At 43.7% G+C, this 23,154-nt stretch overlaps 1 protein-coding gene across 8 annotated transcripts in view; it reads right to left on the reverse strand.

The window, feature by feature from the left end:
• Positions 1 to 23,154, reverse strand: part of SHROOM3 (shroom family member 3) — a 134,091-nt gene that overhangs the window by 38,129 nt on the left and 72,808 nt on the right. The window contains exon 1 of one of the 8 annotated variants that reach the window (XM_090139081.1): positions 8,064 to 8,595. The exons of 6 other annotated variants lie outside the window; for them this stretch is intronic. In XM_090139081.1, coding sequence (XP_089995207.1) covers positions 8,064 to 8,068 — 5 coding nt within the window. In that variant the 5' untranslated portion in view covers positions 8,069 to 8,595. Of the gene's footprint in view, positions 1 to 2,974; positions 4,039 to 8,063; positions 8,596 to 23,154 lie in introns of those variants that run through there. One more of the 8 variants, XM_031596762.2, reaches the window with a different exon arrangement.

The raw sequence follows: 23,154 nt of genomic DNA on the forward strand, positions 1-23,154 counted from the left end.
GCTTGAGTGATAAATGAGCAGGGATTGAGTAAGGAGATGAGGATTCGGCCAGCTGCTCTACAAAACGCAGAATCTCTGCAGGATCTGCAGCTTCACTTTGCACAGAATTCAGAGGGCTGTAGCTCTGAGGGACTGCAGTACAGAACAAACAAACAAACAAACAAACAAAAGAAACAGATATTACACAACCCAGCTATGCTGGTTACTTGTCCAGCCATCCGAGACAAGAAATACTGTTGGTTCACCACATCTTCTCTGCACCAAATTAAATGGACAGGTCCAGTGGAAAACCAATGGCCTGGGGAGGGACAAAATCAGCCTGGTAGCAGCAGAAAAGACTTGAGGTTTTCAGGTACATACAGAGCCTACAGAGTAAGCACTCAGAGAACAAAACCATGCTGAATGCAGCTAACTTGCCATCTGGCTGATCATCTCCCTGCATTTTTATTTTTAATGAGTACAGTGAGTTTACTGTGATTACTGTCCTCCTGCAGCAGTGATACCACAGCTTTTTAATAACTTCATCTATAAACACAGCTGCAAACTAATGCAGGCAGCCCATGCGCTGTGAAACTTATGGAAGAGAAGCCATTTGAATTATCTTTGATTTGGTGATGTTCTGGCATATTTTTGTTTATTTGTTTCTGTTTTTTTTTTAAGAGTGCTTAAGGTGAGAAACAGAAACACTGTCTACTTAGCTAGTAAATAAATATTAGTTTCTCACTGAAATTATGTTCGGCATCCACCTGTCCTTTAAAGGCCTGGAGAAGGACAAGGACTGCAACTAGGACAAGACACACTGCATGAGAGGAACTCCTGGGCTCTCTCGCACACCACTGTGCCCCAGTGCATCCCTCTGTGCCTGCACAAGCCATCCCAAAAGAGGAACCAGCACCTGTGGCTCCTGGAACAGAGGTGAGGGCCGATCACCTGCCCTGTTCCCTAAAGCCAGCCTGGAGCTGCGGTGCAGGGAAGGCCATCATACTGCACCTTCTTGCTCTGGCAGCAAGGGGGTTGCTGTGGAGATGTGCACAAAGCAACTGGTTTTAAAAAGGAGAGTGACAAGGAGGTAAAAAATAGAAGGGCCTGTAAGCAACCATGAAGCAATTATTCCAGTTTCAGCAGGCTGAGGAAGTGTAACAATGGGAAAGGCAAGGGCTCCAGGCTGATAGCACCAAACAGAGTGGGATGAGAAGTTAACCTAGGCAAGCTCAGAGTACTCCCCAGAGATCCTGTCCAATGGAGCAAACGGCCTCCCGGAGCACTTGGAAAAACGATATTATAGATGACCATAAAGCTGTGTTTTCCAGGAAGATAGCAAGCCCTGCCAGGCTTCCAGGGTCACTAAGTCCCTGGTTTTAAAGCCACTACTCTGTAGATAAACAATTTTTCACAGCCCCGAAAACTCCACTTACTCTAGATGGCTATGGGATACTAATGGGACTTTCCTCACAAGTCTCTTAAGGCGCATTTTAAAAAACCCACCCACAACCACTGTGTTTAAAACAGTATGAAATGTTTTTCCTTAAAGCAGCCCCAAATGCATTAACAAAGCATTGGGGAGGATGGCCACCCACTCAGCACCAACTGGCAGGATGATTTGAGGTCTTCAGGCCACCAACCACCATCAGATGCACTGCTCTACAGCTAAATAGAAGAAGGCCATTTACAAGCCCTATTCAACAACACACATCCAAATTGTTATTTCCAGTGTGAACATCAGCACTCTCCCAAAGGAAGCCACATCTTTGCTGGAGGCATGTGGTGAGCTGTAGTCTCAGTCTGGACATCACCGCTTTGCATGTCATTAGGAAAAAGGAGAGCAATGTACATATCTAATCTCATCCTCCCCTCATACGCAGGACATGCTGTGACCATCCTCATTTAAGAAAAAAGAAATCCTTCCAAAATTAAGTCTGGGTGGAGCCAGTCTGAAATGGAGTGTCTCTTGAGTTAGAAGTGCCAAACTCTTTCACAGAGTGAAAAGCAAAACCAAATCCTATTAAGCAGCCATCAGTGTCAATATTTATTCCTCACAAGTCAGGGACAAGTAGCCTAATAAATGGTGTCAGACAGAGCCTGGTGAAATGGAAGAAGAAGGGGATAGGCTTGGGGAAAGGGCATGACACATTAATCAGCATCACCCCTGCAAAACCCTTGACAGAAACAAGGTAGTAAACTCATTAGCCACTTAGAAACTAAGCTCCTTTTGTATTTTGTGCAGTGATAGCCCTCAGGTCCCAGCCTGAAGATTTGCAATCCTTCACAACAAAGCCCCCATAAAATGTTTGTTTTTCAATCTACCTCTCAACACACACCTCTCTGATCCAAAGACACTTTGCTGACTTTATTGCTCTCTCCTCCTTTGCCAGGTCTGGACTCCAGCACATCAAACAAACTGGGTCAAAGTTATCTTCCAGGGAAGACACAGAAATAAAAAACAAACTAGAAGACAAACCTCTCACCTGCAAGTGCCACTTCATATATTGCAGTTTCTAATCCCCATGGATGACTCCAGCCCATGGATGGTATACCATCATGTAAGCTGTGTTAGCAGCACCACATGCGCAGCCACAAACCAGAGAAGGAAACTACATCTCTGTGTGATGCTGAAGATGCCTGTATCAGAGCCTAAAAGCAGACCCAGCCTTCCTCTGCTTCGCTCTCACAAAAAGGAGCTCACATTGTGCAAAACACAATGCAACGCCAGATCTTTTGAGTGCTGTAGCTCAGTGAAGCAAACCAAATTCATTCTTGCCCTTCACTTGAGAAATGTAAGATGCAGGCAAGACTTTGGTTTTGTAAATGTGCTGTTCCTAGGTGTACTTTCACCTACGTATTTTCTTGCTTTTCTTTAATGCTTGCTACCACACCTCTCATCCACTGTATGTGGGATTTGATAACCTGCCTAAAACAGCCAGGAACAACATACCCTTAACATACTTGAGCACAAAACATTGGAAAATCCACTTACAAAGAGGTTGTGAGCTGGATGGTTTCTTTCTCCCTGCCTCTTTGGAACAACACTATGAAGATAGATGCACTCCAGGCTGAATCTTTCCATAAGGGCTGTAACATATCTTTTAGTGTGATGCCTTACAGCAAAGATTTGATTCCATCTTTCCAGGGAAACGTAAGCTGTCACAGCATAACTGGGATGCAGACACATTGCACAGTGGCCCTCTCCCCCTTATAACTCTGCTGTGCACTGGCCATCGGTTATCATCACGTACTTTACTTGAATTAGCCTGAAATGGAGTCTGTCTCCAGTCTGGAGCCTGTTTGTAACTGCAAAGGAATCTGTGCCCTCCGTAGCACACAAGACAGGATCAGGTCACTGCTGGAGAGCACTTGGCCCAGCTATTTTTATTGTCTGTCTGAATACTTTTCTTTGACGCCTGCTTCGAGTTGCTGAAAGAATAGTAAAGATAGATTTTTTTTTTAAAAGGGATACACTGATAATCCATAGGAACCGCATCCTTTTAACTTCTGGACATTTCTCAAATCTTTGCCCCTGTTGCCAGGTTGCTGAATGCATTCTGAAGTCACAACATGATGAAATCTAATCAGGGTGAAGTAGGCTGGTTTCATTTGCATCAGATTCCTCTTTCAAAGGCATAAATTTGCCCTTCTGATCCTCCTCCTTACCACTAGAACAGAGCTAATGCAGCAGCTCCTGCTACATCAAAAACCCCCACAACCCTCTTCTCATCAAGAACAACCGATGATTGAAATTCTTTGTGTTTCTCTCAACCCAAAGGACAGTGTTGCTAATTCAAGCACTAGTCCAGCAAGAATATAAAGGATGAGAGAAGTGGCTCTCATTTGAATACAGGCAAGCATGCATCACATCACGGTTAGCCAAGCTTTTCACTTGAGTTAAACTTGGTAACAATCCCCTAAATCATGGCTTTCAAACAGGCACAATATCTTCTCATGTCTCTCTTCTTTCTGTTTGGGTATCACCCGGCTTTAGATATTTATATTCTCCTGCCACTTTGGGTTCTTTGGACAGAATTGCCTATTTTCAATACAGCACTTGCCAAGAGAAAGGAAATGACTGCAAAGACAGGCATGCAAATAGTTCATTTGCATCCCTCTGAGTCTCCTTCACATCCCTATCGAATCCACAAGAGGGGAGATGGGGGTAAAAGGGGAATATTAGGTAACCAAGGAAGGGGCAGACCAGTGGCAATTGCCACTACCAAAAGGAAGGGATGGTACCATCCTGGAGGCTGTCAAACAGGAAGGCTGAGGCAGTGGGAGTCTGTGACATCCTGCTTTTGGAGCAGTGTGAGGCCTGACCTAAGGCTGGAACAAGAATTAGGGAAACACTGTCATTGTGTCTACCCTGGTTTACATGAGTTTGGCTGAGCTCCAGATTATTATTCATTTGCAGCAATATGCTTTAACCCGGCCATGCAGTGTGCTTGTATGCCTGGTCATATAAAGGTAGCTTTGTGTGGGGAGGCTCAAGATGCCTAACTGCACTCTTACAGGAATCTGGAGCACAAACAAGCTTCCACTTAGAGACTTTCATGAATAAGCATTTGTAACGGGCAATTAGCACTTAATTTCAAATGTCTGACCTGTCACAGATTTGGGGCTAGGTCTGTAGCCAGCAGAAATTCCATTTTCATGTTGCTAACAGGTTTCCTTCCCAGTGTCTTGAGTACTGATAGCAGAGGGAGTGCCACAACTCACTCCACTTCTTGCTGGGCAGAAGAAGGCAAGAGATGACTGAGGGTTGGAGCTACAATACCCATGCCTGAGCGGGTGCTGTTGGTGTCAGTGCGTGGGCAGGGTGAGCTGAGTGGACAGGAAAAAGGAGGCTGGGTGTAGGCAGGGGAATATGCAGACAGCACTCTTAAAAAGGAATTATTACAGCAGGGAATGAGAAAGAGGGATCTTTTGATCTCTGGGCAGAAGAAACAGAGAGAATTGGAGTGAAGGCATATGGGCAGAGGAGGTCTGTGGGTCACATTCTTCCCAAGTGCACAAAGAAAGATGTTTGCTGGTAATGTTACCCATTTTAAAGATCACTCCAAGCAAGTGATTAAACATCTCTGTCTTTCATCGCAAGGCATCCACCAGCCGAGCTAATTCCAAGAGCACTACTTACAGAAACATGCAACAGCTGCACAGAGTATGCAAGCAGGAAATCTGCTGCTAGGATGCCTCACCATTTTCTCTGGAGAAAGTGACCAATGGGACTTTGCAGCCCCACAGAGACAGCCAAGTGCCATGGTTCTAGCAGTGTGCACGAAACTGAAGAAAAATGCAGGTAGAGAGCAAAGCCCAGCAAGGCACACTCTGACCCAACATCCCCTCCCTTGCCCCAAAAAGGCTCCATGAATCCCACATGAGCAGCTCAGGTGTGAAGCAGAAAGCCCGTTGTCAGCCCCAGACCTTTCAGTCCTCCTGCTGCCCAGCCCTGCACTCACACTGCCCTTGGCCACCACCAGCTCTGCTGGCTTCAGCACAGTTACACAGCTCAGGGGCTGGACTCAGTTCCCTCACAAGCCACACTAAGCTGGGTGAGAGAGAAATGCACTGGTCAATCCCAAGCAGGTGGCTGTCATTGTATTGCAACATATCTGGCACCTACCAGATCATTTTTCCAGGAATGCCCACAAGCCCTTCACAGGTACCCCGGATTTTTTAGAGGCAAAAATCTGTATTATGCAGAGGGAAGACATGAGATGTGCCCTTCATTTGAGTATGCCAGAACAGGGCAAGGATTCCATTCTCTAAGCACTTTTCATAAGAGAGAGGCACTGGTTTCACCTCACCTCCTATTAAGTGATCATAAAATGCCACACACATAGCCTTATTTCACTTCATAAGTAACTTATTTTGTCTTAGCTTAAAATGATTCCTGTCAGTCTCACTTGAACAAATACATTCTACTGTAAAGATATAACAGAATTGGTACAGTGCCTTTTGCACCAGTGGATCTGTACATAGCAGGAAACAATCTGTTCAGCGCTGCTACCACTTACATTGCCATCTCTCCTACCTGCTAACTCCCAGTACAACCACAGTGCTTAATGTTTAACATGATACACTAATCAAAGACCCTGTGCTGAATATGAACTGGAGATGTGAAAGAAAGCAGGTAGGTGACATTACAAAATAGATCTTAATGATGAAACCCACTGTCTGAAGTGGTACCTCCACAGCACACATTCTTTGCATCTGTGAAAAATAATTTTCCCTAGAAAACCTGGCATGCTGTTGCATCCCTGGGCACAGCCTCCATCTGCGATGGCTTGGAGCAGTTGATATCAAAACCCACTTTTTTTCAGAAGGAGGCATGACTACTTGCTACCACCTCTCCAACACAATTTTTCTCTGTGTGTGTCACCTGTTTAGCCTATGCAGTGTATGTCACCTATTTAGGTTCACTTCATTAGGCGCCAGATGGGCTCACAATAATTTCCTTCATAAAATGATTCCAAATGGTTTTATTGAGATTTGAAAGAGTTTAAGTGTACTTTGCATCCTGGCCAGCAATTCTGAGAGATACCAAGTGGTAAACAGCTTCCCAGAAGTTACCAGGCAATGAAGCAAAGTCCTTTTCGGGATGTAATCATAAAAGCTCATGTACATCTGTCCCTCTGTGATCAAAAAACCAAAAAACCAAAAAAAAACCACCGATAGCATAAGCATTAGTGCTTATGATAGCACCAGGTACTCACCCTAAGGCAGATGACAGGCAGCCAGGCCAAGTGGGAATTAACTACAGGTAATCACAGCAAGCTCATAGTGCTGACAAAAGGAAACCTTCGACACAGCTTCCAGCCATATCGCCCTGGAGTGATAGCTTTCCTTTCAGATAAAATGGGTGTGGGTCAAACCTACATCCATGCTGGCGAGCAGAGCTCTGAGTGATGACAGCCCCATCCAGGAGGTGCCCAGTGCCCAGAGCTCACCTTGTGTCTCTCCATTATCAGTGACACTATTTCAAATATGACAGTTCTTTTTAAAATGCATGGACCATACTCTTGCCAACCTGTACACAATCCTGCGTTATCGCTGGATCAATGCACTGCAGAGCAGTGGTGGTGGTGTCCTAGCGAGGATTCCTCATTGGCCTTACAAGGCAAAAGCCATTCTGCTTATATAAAGCCACGTTCACACCTTTTTGGATGATACTTGATGTTTCTTCCAAGCATCAGCTTGGAAAACTGCACTTTTGCTTTTCTGCAATTCAGCAGAAAAGTTGACATGTGTTTGCTGCGTTTGTCTTTGGCAGTAGATGAAGACACCCAGAGGCTGCATTTGCACCGTTCTTGTAAATAATTGTTGGGAACCAGTTGCAAGAGGCATCACAACCAGAGCTCTGGGTGGTACGGGGAGAGTCAAACCATGACCACGATGATTTAAGGGTCAGGTTGCAAAAGCCCACTTCACATGCCATCAACTAGTTCACTGTCACCAGCCGCTTTGAAATAAAATCTAGCATTTTGGCCAGCTGACCACACAACATGAGCTGTGTAACTTGTCAAATACAGACGTGGAGCTTTTCTGAAGGTCACTGAAGCTTTCAAGCCACTAACTGCTTCAGTTCATGTTCCTGATGGATCTTGGTAACAGAGATGGAAGAATAAACATAGCAAGTTTCCTCAAGCTCAGGCCAAAGTGTATTAGCAGGACCAATGCATATATGAGTAAGTGGGTACAACTGCCCCACATCCACCAAGCATTCAAGCACATTTTTCAACTTAATGCCATGAATAACCCCAAGTATCACCCCCCCCCCCCATTTGCTTTATATTTCACCAGAGATGACAAATAACTGCTGTGGGGAGACAAGGGACTCAGCCATTTGTCTGATATGGGTTTTTTTTTCTCTTGCATTCTTCTTGTCACCACTAAAAAAAAAAAAAGCCCTTCAAACCCCCAGATCAACACCAAAAAAAAAAAAAAAAAAAAAAAAACCAAAAAAGAGAGAGAAACTAGTATTAAGAGATTTAAGAGGTTTAAAGTTTAATAACAAGTTGAAGAAAAACATGCTATCTTAAGAAAGCCCTGGTGTCACAGAGGATGTGAAATCCTACCGCATTTTTAGGATGCTGAATTCACCCTGCTGCTCCTGGGCCCTGTAACTCAGCAAGATCCAGCAACAGGAGGCAGGGCTGCCCGGTGCCAGGTACTGTTATGTGCTCCAAGGGAGCTGAGAAAACTTCCTTCTTCCCATTGCAATAAAGCAGAGATGTCTCCTGCGAGGCAGGTGATAATACTGGGAGTGCAATGGCATTGCAATGGCCGTAAGCCCTGGAGCCCTGTGCTCCCCCTCTTCCCATGTTCCCTGTTTGCCTGTCCTCATGTTTCTGGCAACACAAGCTGCTGGATGAAGAGCTGAGCCCCAGCTGCTTCATAGACATGGAAAAAAAAGACTGTATTTACAGGAAGAAAGGACAATGACCCCCAGAAGAAACAGTCTCATGCTTGCAATTTATGTCACTGACTTTCCAGGCAGCGCAGATGCCAGGCTACAGTAAATGAGGATCAGTCTGTGCATTTGCTCAGGCTGCTAGTGTGAAACACAAGACCTGTGGGTCTTCCTCTTGCTGGTGGAGGAAGGGAAGGCGTGGGATGGGTAGAGGTAATTAGTTTCTGAAATAAGGCATGGATTGCATTTAAAAGGGACAATTTCCCTTAAGGAGCTGTTCTCAGCATTGACCTATCCACATACCATGAAGAGCAAGAGCCAGCAGGGGCTGCAGCCAGGGGCAGTGATCAGAAAACAGCAAAAGAAGCTCTTCAAGAGAGTTTGAGGTTTTGCAAAAGAATCACCTTTGGATTCTGCAAACCTGAACCAAAAGCCAATCAATGCCAGGACCGTTTGAAACCAAGCCCACAAAGTGAGGGGAATTTTAGAGAAACATCACAGTTTGGCTCAAATCCAATTCAAATGAACTCCTGCAAGGTGAGGAGGAGTTTAGATAAATCTCAAAAATTATTCTCTGTTGGATCAATGCCATTTTCTTCTGTGTACAAAAGCAATTTTCCTGGAATTTATCCTAGCACTGCATATCTCAGAGTGCATTTAAGATAGCTGAGAAAGTAACTAAGGAAGTGAAGAAGTCCAAACTCTGCAGCACTGAAAAAAATCCTTATTGAATTTTTTTACAGACACTGCTCTCAAATTAAAACAGTGAAAAATTAGTTTAAGATTGAAATTAATTGACTGCAAAAGGTTTGTAAGGAAGTTTACTGTTATCTGAAAAGGAATTTAGGAAGAAATTGTATTTTCATATGTGCTGGCTCAGGAAAGATAATTCTTAATGTTCTGATCCAACCATCCTGTCCTCAGCACCAGAGCTTTCTAGATTATATCCTCAACCTTTTAGTTTTTTAGATCATAGTGTAGCAGTGCCTATGAGCACTACTCTGTGTGAGAGGAGATACTACTGAGACATAAACAACGATAAATATGATAGCATAAAGAAGAAACAGAGGAAAGCTTCCTAAACATATCCAGGAGAGGAAACGTGGAGAAACAGATGTGTAGCTAACTTTTTCTCAAGCTTCATGGAGAGGTGAAAGGAAGGCAGCCAGGATGGTAGTTTTCTCTTGCTGTGAAAATCTCTCCTTTGGAGTTACTGACAAGCAGATTTAGGGAAAAAAAGAGGAAAAAAAAGACATTTGTATGCCGAAGAATAAAAAGAGGCTGCTTTTAAAGACCTAATTAACAGACTCTGTCCTAAGTTGCTTCAGCTTAGCTGCAACACAAAAGTATGACAGAGATCCATGGGACCACAACAACCTGCCTAAGAGAGGAAGGCCCCACAAAGAAAAGGCATCCCTCCAAGAGTCCACCCCCTCCAAATGCATGGGGCTGGGAAGGGGAGGACATCACAGCTGAAGCCTGTTTTCCTGCTCACTAATAAATTTAGTTTACAGAACCTTTTGTGGGTCCCTATTAAGGTTGTTTGTTGATTAAAGCAGCAAACAGCAAACTTAGCCTTAATTTATGCTTCTTTTAACATTTCGAGTTTGGGAGGATGCTTTTTGTAGGAGTTAATGAGGCAGAATAGGTTCTTTATGGGGAAGATATTTTCTCACCAAATTAAAACCTGTATTGAAAATAAAATAATGGGATGAAGGTAGCTTTTCTTTCAGAAGTAAATAAAATCTCAGACTAAGAAACTTCTCACGCACTTGGAACTGTCCTTATCGGAGAGATCTGAGAAAGGCAGGTTCACAAGATGTTCTCTCTCTCTTTTAATTTTGCCTTCCTCCTTTCAGCAAGACAGTAATAAAGCACTGTTTGCTGAAAACATGCAAACAGCTCTAGTGGGGGGGGGGGGGGGGAACAGAAGCACTGGGAGCTCAGCAAATGGGAAAACGTGTAGTTCCCTTTTGCTACAGCAGAGCCGTGAAAGCCCATGAAAGTCCCCATTGTAACCATTGCAGAGAAACGGGCAACATCGTACACCTGTGCAAATCTTACAGCAGCTCCTAGGAGAATCTCACATAGGAGATCATTTTCTACATTGAGGTGTCCCTGCTGCCTCAAGTCTATGGCATTTTGCCTGTTTGGTGTAGCAGGAAAGCAAAACAAAGTATCTGAATGTATGGTACAGAAAGTGAACGTATGACAACAGCAGTCAGCACAGATCGTTATGAATTAGGTATGAACAGAACAATGTCCTTATGGGATGGGATAGGATAGCATCAAACCCTGGTTCCTCTCAGCACTAGGAAAGAAAGCCTTCCTTTTATTCCAGGCTACAAGCACACTTGAGAGTGATAACCCTGTTTCTCTTCACCAGAAAGGCTGCATAAATGCAGGTCTCATAGACATAAAAACTTGTTGGTGCACTCTGTGCTGTGTATGGTGCTATACACACAATTCCTCTCTTCAGCTATTCTGTTCTTCAATGAAATGACAGTATGCTTTCTGCAAAGAAAACCACTTGTTTCCAGAAGTCACTTAGATTTTTTTTTCTTTCCTAGGCCATCTCTACTTTACAGGTGAGAATGCACATAAGCCTGCTCTGGAGTACAAAGACAGTTATTTTCCCATCCAGCTTTCAATATCTACAGAAGGGAAAGCCCTAAGCAGCCTATGGTTTCCTTGGGATTGCAGGAGCTTTGCAGCAATGGCAGGAATCCTTAACCTCTCTCTCCTGCAGATAAGGCTGGTGCACCTGTAGCTTGCAGAGAGCTGTGGAAATGCCTGATGCAATCGAGCAACAACCCACCTCAAATTTCAAAGCCGTTGTAGCCACCCAGCCCTGTCCAGGAGGGTATGAATGGGGCTGTTTTCATATCTCTCATGCAAATGTCTGTTAGCACAACAATGTTATCCGTTGTTATCCGCAAACAGTAGGATTTTATCTGGAGCTCAGTCTTGGTTCCTGACCACGGAAAATGTATACAAAGTATAGCTGGAGAAACTTGAGCCCATAGACTGCCACTCCCCATGTAACCACATACTGCAGGAATGAGAAAAAGAACTCCACAAGCATCAAGAAGTCAACAGCCAGGGAAATTCCACCATGTGGAAATTGCTGAAGAAGATCAGCTCTTGCAAACCCAAATGCTGTACACTGCTGACCTGCAGAGCAAGGGAGTGAGAGGGAGAGGAATCAGCCAGAGCAATGAGTAACAGAGCTGAAATAAATAAATAAGTCACTGACAAAACAGCTGCCTGGAATGAGCTATGTGAGATGACGGCATCTCAAACACCCAGCAGAAAGATTTGCAAGCTGTGCAAATATGGAAAGTGGCAATGTGAGAGACATGCTGGTGAAGGAAAGATACTTTAAGGGCTGATGTCACGTAAGCTGGCTGGATGACTACATTTCAAGCAGGTCGCAATTTGGAGGGGCAGGAGATTAAGCTTCTTCATTAGATCCCCTCTTGCTCACTGTACACACAACCACAAACGAAGTGAAGTCTGAAGTTCTCCAGTATACTGAGAATCACCTGGACACGTTTCCAGTGCTGTCCTTATGGAAATGATCATCTAAGTCAAGATACCTCAGGGGCAGTGGACTCAAGAACTAATCCAAAGCTGCTGAAATGAATGGAAGATGTTATGCTTAGTACAAATAGTTCCCCTCAGTTATGTTCCAAGACAGATCCACAGCATGGCATCCTCCAATAGGATCTCCCATGCATCTCCCCCTACTGTCCACAGCACTTACAGCTTCCTTGCTAATTAAAAGATATGAACTAGACTCAAAATCATACTGCATGCACCAGGATATGTTCAATTTTCCTCTCTCTCGTGTGTTGCTGGAAGGGAAAAATCCTGTGCTGACCTTGCTGGCTAAAGTTCCAGCTGTCACGAGGCAGAGGATTGTGGCTCATCACAGACACAAACTGCAACAATCGTACTGTGCTATGGGGCAGTGAATGGTGGGGCCACAGGCTTGTAAATCCATTTCTGCTTCTCAGACACAGGTTGTTTGACCTTGACATGGCATTGCAACTGCAGCTGGTGAAAAATTTACAGCAGATACTGGTTGTTTGTTATGTTGTTTTTTGTCTGTTTGTTTGTTTGTTTTTTCCAATGAAACATCTGCAGGAAACATCTACTGACTTACTTGAAAGATTAAAAATAAATTAAATTGGATTTGGTTTTCTTTGGAATTAGATCAGAATCCTCCAGATCTCCCTAAGCTGAATATTTTTGTTTGTGTACTGAATTCTCTAACTTCTCCACTCACTTATTTTAAACAACTCTCCTGCTGCCAGCTCCGTCACTGCAGGTCCTTCTGTCTTCTATTTCTCTCTTCTGTGGTGCTTCTAACCTCTTGTCTTCAAGAAAGGATGTAGCAGTTAAAAGCAACTAGGTCTTTAATTTTTGGAATTGAAATGTAACATATTGTAATCAGTGCATAAACTGAAGTAGCATTAACTCTTTCCTAACTGGGTTAGTTCTTCAAATAAATCAGAATTTTCTAATCCCTGACATGCAAAGGACACACAGGAAGGTGACTGCACCAGCTCCAAGTTGCCACACTTCTGCTTCTAAGATAGCTGCAGTTTAACTTCTACACGTCCTCCTGTCTCTCGTGAAATGACCATACCAATTTTAAACCACATCTTAAAAAGCACCCTAACAGGGATGAAGAGTCAGCACCTGAAAGGAGAATGTAAACATACGGCTGCAGGAGAGAGGCTGTTGTTTTAGACAGCAAGCAGCTGCTATTTACGTGAGAAACTGTTATGCTGGAGGCCTCCAGTCCCACACTCCACCTTGAGTAAATACATGGTGTTTCTACAGTGCTTCTGATAAACTTAATAGGCCAACGGATGTCACTGTTGCTCTGCATAAAACCAAAATGGGAAAGCAAAAAAGATAATTAGAATAAAAGGCTTACAAGAGAGAGGTACAGTTAAAACCCTCTAACCTGATGTGCTGGTTAGGCTGAGCAGCTTCTTCAGGAGCTTCGTAAAGACACATCTAACATATCATATTGTTATGTTATGCAGAGATAAGGTCAGGCTAATAGCTATGTGTAAAAAAGGAAGGCTAACAAAGATGCAGAATGGAAATCAGATACATCCGTGTGCATACAGATAGGGCTTGCACAGCAGGCAGGCTGTAATTTCTGCTGTAGTTCACATGCCTCCACTCTTGAGAACTGCAGCTAAGTGAGTGGAAACACCGAGAAATCGTCCCAAAGGCTGAAAATCAGGTTAGCTTATTTATTCATATTCTGCATCTTGAAACCTACAATACATACTCCCTTGTAATATTTGTATGGTTGGAAAAGCAAACTTCAAACAGCTTTAGGATTAAATAACAAATATATGGTCACACTTCCCTAAACACCAGCAACTCAGGCAGTCACAATTGTAAGGGGTCCTGTATGATTTCGGCTGCACGAAATCTGGGATTTGGTCATCTGGGCTCCAAGGAGCTGTTCAGTTGCTTTGAAAATTTTCACTCACAGCTGAATGACTCTTGCCTTCAAGGCTTATCTAAAGCTGGATTTTTCCAAGCAGTCACTAGCATCATGGTTCCTCCCATTTTAGCTCTTCATTTGTAACCTCTCAAAAAAACTCAGCTGCAAGAAGCATTTGTTGATTAGTTTACTGGGGAGGGAGGTTTCACACTTGTGCAGCGTGATGCTAGGAGAAACTAGGTCACCAAGAGGCTATTTTGGTGATTGCCAGAGATGCAGCTGCCCCATTTCTAGGTCAGTGGTCACTTCTACTTTATCAGCTTGATGAAGGTTTAAGGAACAATTGGGAGTTTTCACTTGCATTCCCACATGCAAGTCAGTAGCCTAACATTTAATGAGGCAGCTCTCAGTTGATTCTCACTGCTTAAATGTGGGGTAATCTACACTGAATTACTGGCAAAGCTTAGAGAAACCAGTGGAGAAGGGCAGAGCCACCTGAGCACAGAATAAAACATGCCCCATCCTCATGCATTTGCTACTGAAATATCTTCAGGAAAAAGCAGCCTCTTGGGACCACTTCTCTATGAGTCCCGGGCTTGGCCAAACTTCTCAAGCTTTAACCTACCTAATACAGCTGTGAGTGCTCTCCCCACAGTTCTGTTTGTTTTGTTTTGTTGTTGGGTTTTGGTTTTTGTTTTTTGACGAATTTTAGCATTTCTGAATTGCATCATAACCACTCTGGGCTCAGTTTTCTATGTATTATACGCACCACGTCATGCCTACAAGAACACATTCCAGGTTTAACATGCCCTCTTGGTTTGTTCTGCCCAAGAGTTGTTCTACTTTGTGTGTTTGTGCTGCTGCCCTCACTCACTCCCTTCCCATTGAACACACTGAAAGGCACATAACTTAAGACCAAGAGAGGAGTGCTGATTTATCACTTTGTAATCTGCAATTAAGCACAGCTTGCACAACTCTGAGGTAAGCATGTGATGATGAGCACCCCACTGCTCCTGTAGCACTTGGCTGGATCCCAGTTCCCTGACCACCAGGCACATAGTTGCCATGAAGTCACCCAAAAATAGACAGAAATTGTGAACGGTATCTGAGAAAATGAAGAAAAAAGCACTGAAAGATGCTTTCTTCCCCAAGTGTAGTTTCAGACCTAGATCCAAATCTGCCAAAATGTGGGAGCTGAATTCTCAGCTGCCCTCTGTGTACACGAACCCTGCCTGTGTTGACAGGGGCTCAAGCCAACTGGAATTTGTTGAAGGAAGAACAGTATTTAAACAACAGTGAAGATGAGTGCCTGGGGCTTGCCTGAATATAATAGGTCGAGTGCCAAAAGGTACTTGCTAGCCCTCAAAAGTCTTTGAGGGACTGTGTGGTAGGAAGAACAATCCATTTTCTCTCACACAGTTTCACAAGCAACCACAATGCAATTCAATCAAACAGAAAAGGAAACCTCAACTAAAAATAATTTAGCATTGGGAATGTAGTGTAGCTACTAACCACAGGTGAAAACCTCTAACCTAGCAATAGTAGATTCAGATCAGCATATTATCATTACCAAGGCCAAGCATGCTCTTAAAATAGATCTGACGTGCCACTGACCAACAGTTCAGAACCAGTGAATTACATACGCTGGTCTGCTCTCCAGCGATGAACCCAGTCTAAGACATTTCCAAGATGCTGATGAAATTTATTTGTCTGTTACCCTATGAGATTCCCTAGGAATGTCTTCTTGCCCTCTCTCAGAACAGGATTAACTCTTTTAACTCTCCCATGAATAGGAATCCTGTGGGTTGCCTATTTATAATAAACAGGAACAAGTCATTGGTAATGTCTGTACTGTGCACTGCTGCAAGCTACTGTTTATGCACACTCTGAGGACATAGAGCCATTCTACAGAATGATGACTGCCTTCTCCACCCTATTGTTAGTCCTCTGTGAGGCATCTCACCAATTACTTCCTAAGACATCTCATCAATTACTTCTTAAAACAAGAACTACATGTAAACTATTTATCATACATGTAAAGATACACTTAAATTAACTATATTTTTTTTATGTTCAAAAATTCCAGACTTATATTTTAAGTCTCTACTTTTTCTTTTACAATTTAAGAAAGTTTTGCTTCTCCTCTATGAACCATACAACTTAATAGGTCTAAAAAGCTTCCCCTGGTGCATATAAATGCAATGCCATGTATGTATTTCCTCATGATTACACACTGGAACATCACGGATTTCATTACTGCTGAAATTATGAAGAACAGCATTTGCTCAGCTGTCTCCACACCAATGGATCCCCTCCTGTGACAAGTGCCAGCTGCAACATGTGTATTATAAGGGTTTATTCCTACTCCTAGTTAGGTCAGCATTACTTTGTGAAGCCTGCTTTAGAGTCACAGAATCATAGAATGACTTGGGTTGGAAGGATCTCAAAGATCATCCAGTTCCAACTTCCATGCTTTGGGTATGGCTGCCAACCACTGGATCAGGTGCTACTTCAGGCTACCCAGGGCCCCATCCAGCATGGCCTTGAACACCTTTGTGTATCCACAACTCTCTGGGCAGCCTGTGCCACCAGAAAGAGACTTTAGAGACTTTCTTCCCATTAGTGCTGACCCAGATGGTGCAACAAGGTCTGGGTGCAAACAGTTTCCTTCTGTTCCTTACAGGTTCCTTTGGAAGAGCTAGTTCCATGCTTCATGCAGATGTGGAGTATCATAGAATCTCAGAATGGCATGGGTTGAAAAGGACCTCAAAAAGCACCTACTTCCAACCCCCAACTATGGGCATGGTCATGAACCACTGGACCAGGCTGCCCAGAGCCACATCCAGCCTGGCTTTGAATGCCTCCAGGGATGGGGCATCCACAACCTCTCTGGACAGACTGTTGCAGTGCATCACCACCCTCTGAGTAAAAAACTTCCACCTAGTATCTAACCTAAACCTCCCCTGTCTCAGTTTAAAACCATTGCCCCTTGTCCTATCACTATCCACTCTTGTAAAATCCCCCTCCTGTTTATATGCTCCCTTCAAGTACTGGAAGGCCACAATGAGGTCTCCCTGGAGCCTTCTCTTCTCCGAGCTAAACAAGCCCAGTTCCTTCAACCTTTTTTCATAGGAGAGGTGCTCCAGCCCTCTGATCATCTCTGTGGCCCTCCTCTGGACCTGTTCCAAGAGCTCTTCATCTTTCTCGTGCTGGGGGCCCCAGGCCTGGATGTAGTACTCCTGATGGACCCTCACAAAAGCTGAATTGAGGGGGACAATCACCTCCCACTCCCTGCTGGCCACCCCTTTTTTAATGCAATCCAGAACACAGTTGGCCTTCTGGGTTGCAAGTGCACACTGCTGGCTCATGTCCAGATTCTTGTCCCCCAAGTCCTTCTCTGCAGGGCTGCTCTCAAGAAGTTCTTCCCCTGGTCTATATAAACACCTGGGATTGCCCCAGCCCAAGTGCAACACCATGCATTTGGCCTTGTTGAACCTCATTATGTTCACATGGGCCCACTTCTCCAGCCTGCCAGGTCAAGTAGTATTGCATGGTTTACACTGAGCACTTAACATTTCTGGGCCATTTTGTCTGCAGGTGTACTGGGATCTATGAGCTTGCCGAAGAAAGTTGCCCAAGAAAAATAACAAAGATGCGGCTAACACCCCACAAAAAAAGAAAATAAAGAAAAAAAATGGCTAAGGCTCAGTTCAGTGGAAAGTTTCCTTAAGCAAAAGCCTCTCAGGAGCATGTGCAGGTCTTGCCACCTTGTGCTGATTTTCTCAGATGTTTTGCAACAACACATTCAGAAGCCCCACCTCCCCCACCCCCTCCCCCACAATTTGTTATTCAGTCCCATTGTCTGACAGCTCTGAGAGAGGTAAAGCCCTCTGTTATGGCTGCTCTGGGAGCAACTCAGCATCACAACACCACACTGTGATGCCATGATGTCAGATGCCCTGTGCTATCATGCAATTAAACTGTCGTTCGCTTCCATCACTAAAAGAAATCGTGGTTTGTTTGCACTGGAACAGGCCAAGCAGAGGAATTCATGCTTAACACATAAAGTAAATAAAAATGAAATACTTGAATTTCTAAGTGGAAGAGAATGACTCAATCTAGAGTTGGGAAAAACACCAAAAATCCTAGACTTCTAAATGAAAATACCTGCATCTCACTATGTCTAAGCTGCAGCTCATGATGATTTCCTCAGGACTACCACAGATTCTAAGTACTTTGTCACTTGTATTTTAAATCTCAAACGCTTGAATCTCAAGAAAAGTGATACACTTGAATAGGGTTGTCTAAACAGTTGGATGCCTTCAGGAATCACGCGGCAATTCAAGACTATATGACAATACAGCACTGAAAGTGTGTCCATTTAATACCAGTCATCAAAAATGAGCCCATGCCCTGAATCCAATCTCAAGAAGGAAAGCGCCCACCCTGAAAAATACCACATTGCAATCTGTACTAAGAAGTTGGCCAGAAGGCAGCCCCAGTGGAAAAGGAAGGTGCCTTGTCATTTTATAAGGTCAGGAGTGAATTACAAGCTACGTTGTTGCTATAAAGCAAGGCTGCTCTACACCTGTTATCATTAGGTCCTAACTCCTTGTGGCTGGAAACATTCGGAACCATCATGGTCATCAGTACATCTAGGAAAATGCTAAGCAGATAATTTCTAACACTAAATCCAGAAGACTGCAAAGACGACCTAGTCCTGCTCAGTCTTGAAAACAGACCTCCACAGTTTCTAGAATCTCAATAAACTACTGAACTACATTCCCCTGAATAAACACACCACCAGAAAGAGAGCAAATATTGCACACTTCATATGACTGACCAAACACTCCAAACAAGTGAACACAGAACTTGTCTGAAAAACACACTGCCAGCCTGCAATTAAGTCCTAGTGTACTATGGTGCCATTCTGATCAACTTGTCACCATCTGTAATAATGTATTCAATCATAACACTGAGATTGTATATAGTCTTTGCAGGGACTGCACACAACGTAAACGAAGAAGGCAAACTAGCAGTTGGCAGGGCCATTTACAGGTTGCTGTTAGTGAACTGTGGTAGGCGAGGACTGCATCACAGGAAAATGCCATTTCCTATGCACAGCCAGGTGTCTCAGAGTAACAGCTTCAGATGTGCTTATCTATATAGGAACAAGGAAACAATAAAAACTAGGATAAGAGGCAACTGCAAAAATCAGTGTCCCAGCTCACTGTGTCCAGTCCCTCCCAAAATAAAAGACAAACAAGAGTAGCAGCACTGAAATACCTGCGGTGGACACCAAAGGGAGCAAAAGTGATCATCAAGGAAGCTGAAGCTCAGGGCCTGTCAGCAAGCGTTCTGCTTAAGAACTGGTGTGCCCGAGCTGGGCACAAAGCTCCAAGTCAACTGTACATGTTCAAGAGATCATCAAGCCTGCAGAGCTGGGGTACGCACCGTCGTGATGTAGTCCAGAAGGCCAGGATCTTCTTAAGAGCCTGCAGACCGGAGTGCATCATGAGGCTGCTCACAGTGAGGAGGGTGAAATCTCCTCACCATCAGCACTGGAGGTTGTGATGACGAAGGCAAAGCTGCGCATAAGGAGGCAGACAAGGGGCAGGAAAGGGGAAGGAGCCAGTCTTGCTCACCCTTTTAACAGCCAGTCACTAATGACAGAGCTCCAGTTGCTAGAAGCCAAACAGCCATAGCCTGTTGTATGCTTACATTGCAGTAATTGCCAGTGCTGCAGGCATCAAGATGACGAGACAAGAGTAAAAGAGCAAGGTGACTACAACAGGGAAGGAAAAGCAGAAGGGATGAAGAGTGAGAAGTTCGCTTGCTCATTACCCCTTAAAAAAGCACTGCTGTCCACAAGGCAGCAGTTCTCACATCTTTTCTAGTCAACGTGTGTGATCTCTGATACTCACAAGAGAGACTGGAAATGAATTTCACTGCTGGTTTCACAACCACACCTACAGATGCTCTCAACCCAGCCCTTCTATCAGGAACTAGAGGGTGTGATTGAGTAATAGCTTGGTCTTTTTTGGCTCTGATGTTGCCTCCTCAGATGCTGCTTTTTCTCCTCCAAGAAACAAGCCTTCAAAAATCCTTTCCTGCCCTGCATGGAGCAGTGCAGTGTTGATGACTGGGGAAAAGCTGTTGTAACTCAAGACCCTGTTTCCCTTTTCTGTTGCTGCTTCTCACCTAACTCAAAGGACAGAAAAGCTATAAAAGGCAGGGAGAGGGTATGATGAAATTAAGGGAAGTTCCCCATTTCCAGCCCCCTCTCCCTTCCCTCCCTCCCCCGCCTCTCTCCCCCCCCCCAAAAAAAAAAAAAAGAGAAACAACAAAACCATAAACCACAGAGAATAAATCCAGAGAAAGGCAGGCAAGGGAATCCTTATGAGAAAAGGTCACCTTCCTGAATAACATATGATAACCTTTCTATGCATATTTCGTACTATTCTATCAAACTAAATAATTAATCTTCTCATCAGGAGTACTGGGAAACATTTATGAAAAAGATTTCATTCCTTATTACATTCTGAAGGGTGCTGGTTCAGTTAGGGGCATCATGTACCCATCCATAAAGAAAATGTTCCTACAAGATGGTATTTTCAGCCACTGCTCCTGTTCCACAGTGTGAAGAAAGCAAGAATTATCATACAGATGGGCAAGCAGAAATACTGTGAAATTTACAGATACATCTTTGAAAAGCAGGTGCCTATATTCATGACCTGAGTTTCAAAAGTGCACATCAATCTGCTGAATCCACTGATTTCAAGAAGTCCTGCTCAGGCATTCAAGACTTTTTAAAAAGAAGGAAAAGAAATACTGGAAGCTTGGGCTGTAGGTCTGGGCTGAGCAAGGAAATAGGGCTGAGCAAAAGAAAGGTGCAAGCACTTAACAGACTTTGCACAGGAGTTAGCTGCAATCTACCAATCTGTTGTGTTTGCTCCAGAGGGAGCATGCTCTACAGTGTTAGCAAGCTGATGTTCTCCTGTGAGCTGTGCCCTGCACTCTTGTCCTCATGCTATGCTGGGCATTTGCTGAATTTATGGCTATTTTCCCCTCCCTGTGCAAAGGAACTGTATCTTCTCACTATATCAGTAACAGATCTGTTCACTCTGAGTCTAATTAATGATGTGCTGATATCCAAAATGGTTTCTTTAAAAAGTGCACAAACAGCATGGCAGTGCACTCCTTTGATCTTCAGCTCATTCACAGAGCTTCCTGCCCTGCTCCTTCCCCATCACTTCTGACAGTGAACTCTTCTGGGCATCCAGTGAACAGGTCACCATAAAACAGAGGATCAGAAGCAAGGAGGTACCAATAATCCCACTCCACAGACAATATATCCACTCAACATCTCTAATTACAGACAGCAGGGCAGATTCACAAGCCTAGTGCTGGAGACAGGAATGTTTTTAATTACATTTGGTCACTAAGCTGTCAAGTAGGCAGTTGCTGTGTCAAATTATCCAGATATGGTTCCTCCCCTTCATCAAATGTATCTCTGATGCTGCTAAAGCTGAAGGCTGCTACACCCTGGATTAAAGACCATTATGGATGCTGGCCATGACCTTGCTAATACTGCGCAACAAGATGGTTCACTGGGAATAAAATGGGAATAAACCATGCTCTAATTCTTGTTCCATGGTCAGAATTTGCAGACTCCCATAAAACATGGGTGGAGAAGTAGGACCTGTGTCTGTCACTGACTTCAATTCAGGCTAAGTGGGCAGGTTGATGCCAACACGGGGCATCAGTGCAACCCAGAAGTTGTGTTTATCTTCTCAACCTCAATTATTCTACAGACACAAGCAGGCTCTGATTCAAACACTTCTCACAGTAAGAAGAACCCATGATCTACCACAAATGCTGCTATATCTCTTTTTTTTAAAGTGTCTCCTCCCCAGGCAAATCGATCGGTGAACACTGCTATCATTATTTTTCACCTGGCTGAAACTGTCCTATTGTTAATGGATAAAGCACAAATTACTACAAATACCAACAGCATTCACATTATGTGATCAGACAGAAGAGACAAATTGTCTAGAAACTGTGGCCAGCTATGAAATTACAGCTGCATCGGTTAAAGCACTTCCAACCAACCAATGCAACAGCATTCTCAATATAGATTGAGCCAGCTGGGTCTTAGGTCTTAGCTTCTTCCAGATGGGCCTAAGTCCCCCAGAAATGCTTTTCATCTTGATGACTGTGTTTTAACATTCACAGCAGCTCCTGCAGAAACAGCTAGGAAGAATTCACCAAAGATACTGCCTCCATGGCTTGATAACCAGATTTAGAAGGAAACACAAATTACATGACATGAAATTTGATAACCTCCATATTTCTTTAAAAAATAGTATCTCTTGACTTTATCATACATTGACATACCTCCAACACAACTTCTCCTTCACTTATCCTACCAGCAAAGTAATTTACTCTCGAGCCAGCACTTAGAAAGATTGTGTAAGTCAGTCCTGTTTGTATTTTGGGGCAGTACAGAACAGGAGCACGCTCTTTCTCACCAACCTTCTACACATTTTTTTTAGCCTGACCATAGAAAAAGCTATCGGCCTCAGTTTTCAAATCCTAATTCAGGACTGTGCTTAAAGCCAGTAGGGCTGCTAAGCACGTCCCTGAGTTCTGTGCACACGTTTCATTTGCAGCACAGTCTGAAGTCCACAATAATAAGACACACACAGGCTCCAAGTAACAGAGGCTTACGTGCTTTCCTGAACGCAGGTGGATGAGGTGCTGGTCTGATGAGAGGCTGAATCTGTCTTTGTACGTGAATCTGCTCAGCAAATTGAGTTCTGTAGCCTCACAAACCATCACAAACCAATTGGATTGAAAATCATCTTTTCTCTTCTAAAAGGAAATCAAATGTTTGCTAAGGGGGCACAACAGTTCCCATCTAGCAACCCACCATGGCACAGTGAAATCTGATTTATCTGTGGGCAAAATTATTTCCAAAAGGTGGGCATCTCAGGATCAAGCATCTTATTACCTTCAGTGATCAAAATCAGAATTTTCTTTGGTTATTAGACCTCATCTAAATCCTTGTCCTGCAGAAGTATGGCACATTTTGTTAAAAACAGCAATAGTGATAGATTTCCACAAGCTCTTTCTCCTCTTGGAGAGGTTTAGCAATGAAATGCCAGGCTTCACAATACCACATCAAAATTCACAGGCTATCGCAGTGTAAGACCCTGCTCAGCTTTCTTTAGTGGCTTTCTTCAGTCTGCTTATTACTATTTTGTAATAGTAATTACAA

This window comes from Phasianus colchicus, chromosome 4 (assembly GCF_987193195.1).
Source record: "Phasianus colchicus chromosome 4, bPhaCol1.hap1.1, whole genome shotgun sequence".
Lineage (NCBI taxonomy): Eukaryota > Metazoa > Chordata > Aves > Galliformes > Phasianidae > Phasianus > Phasianus colchicus.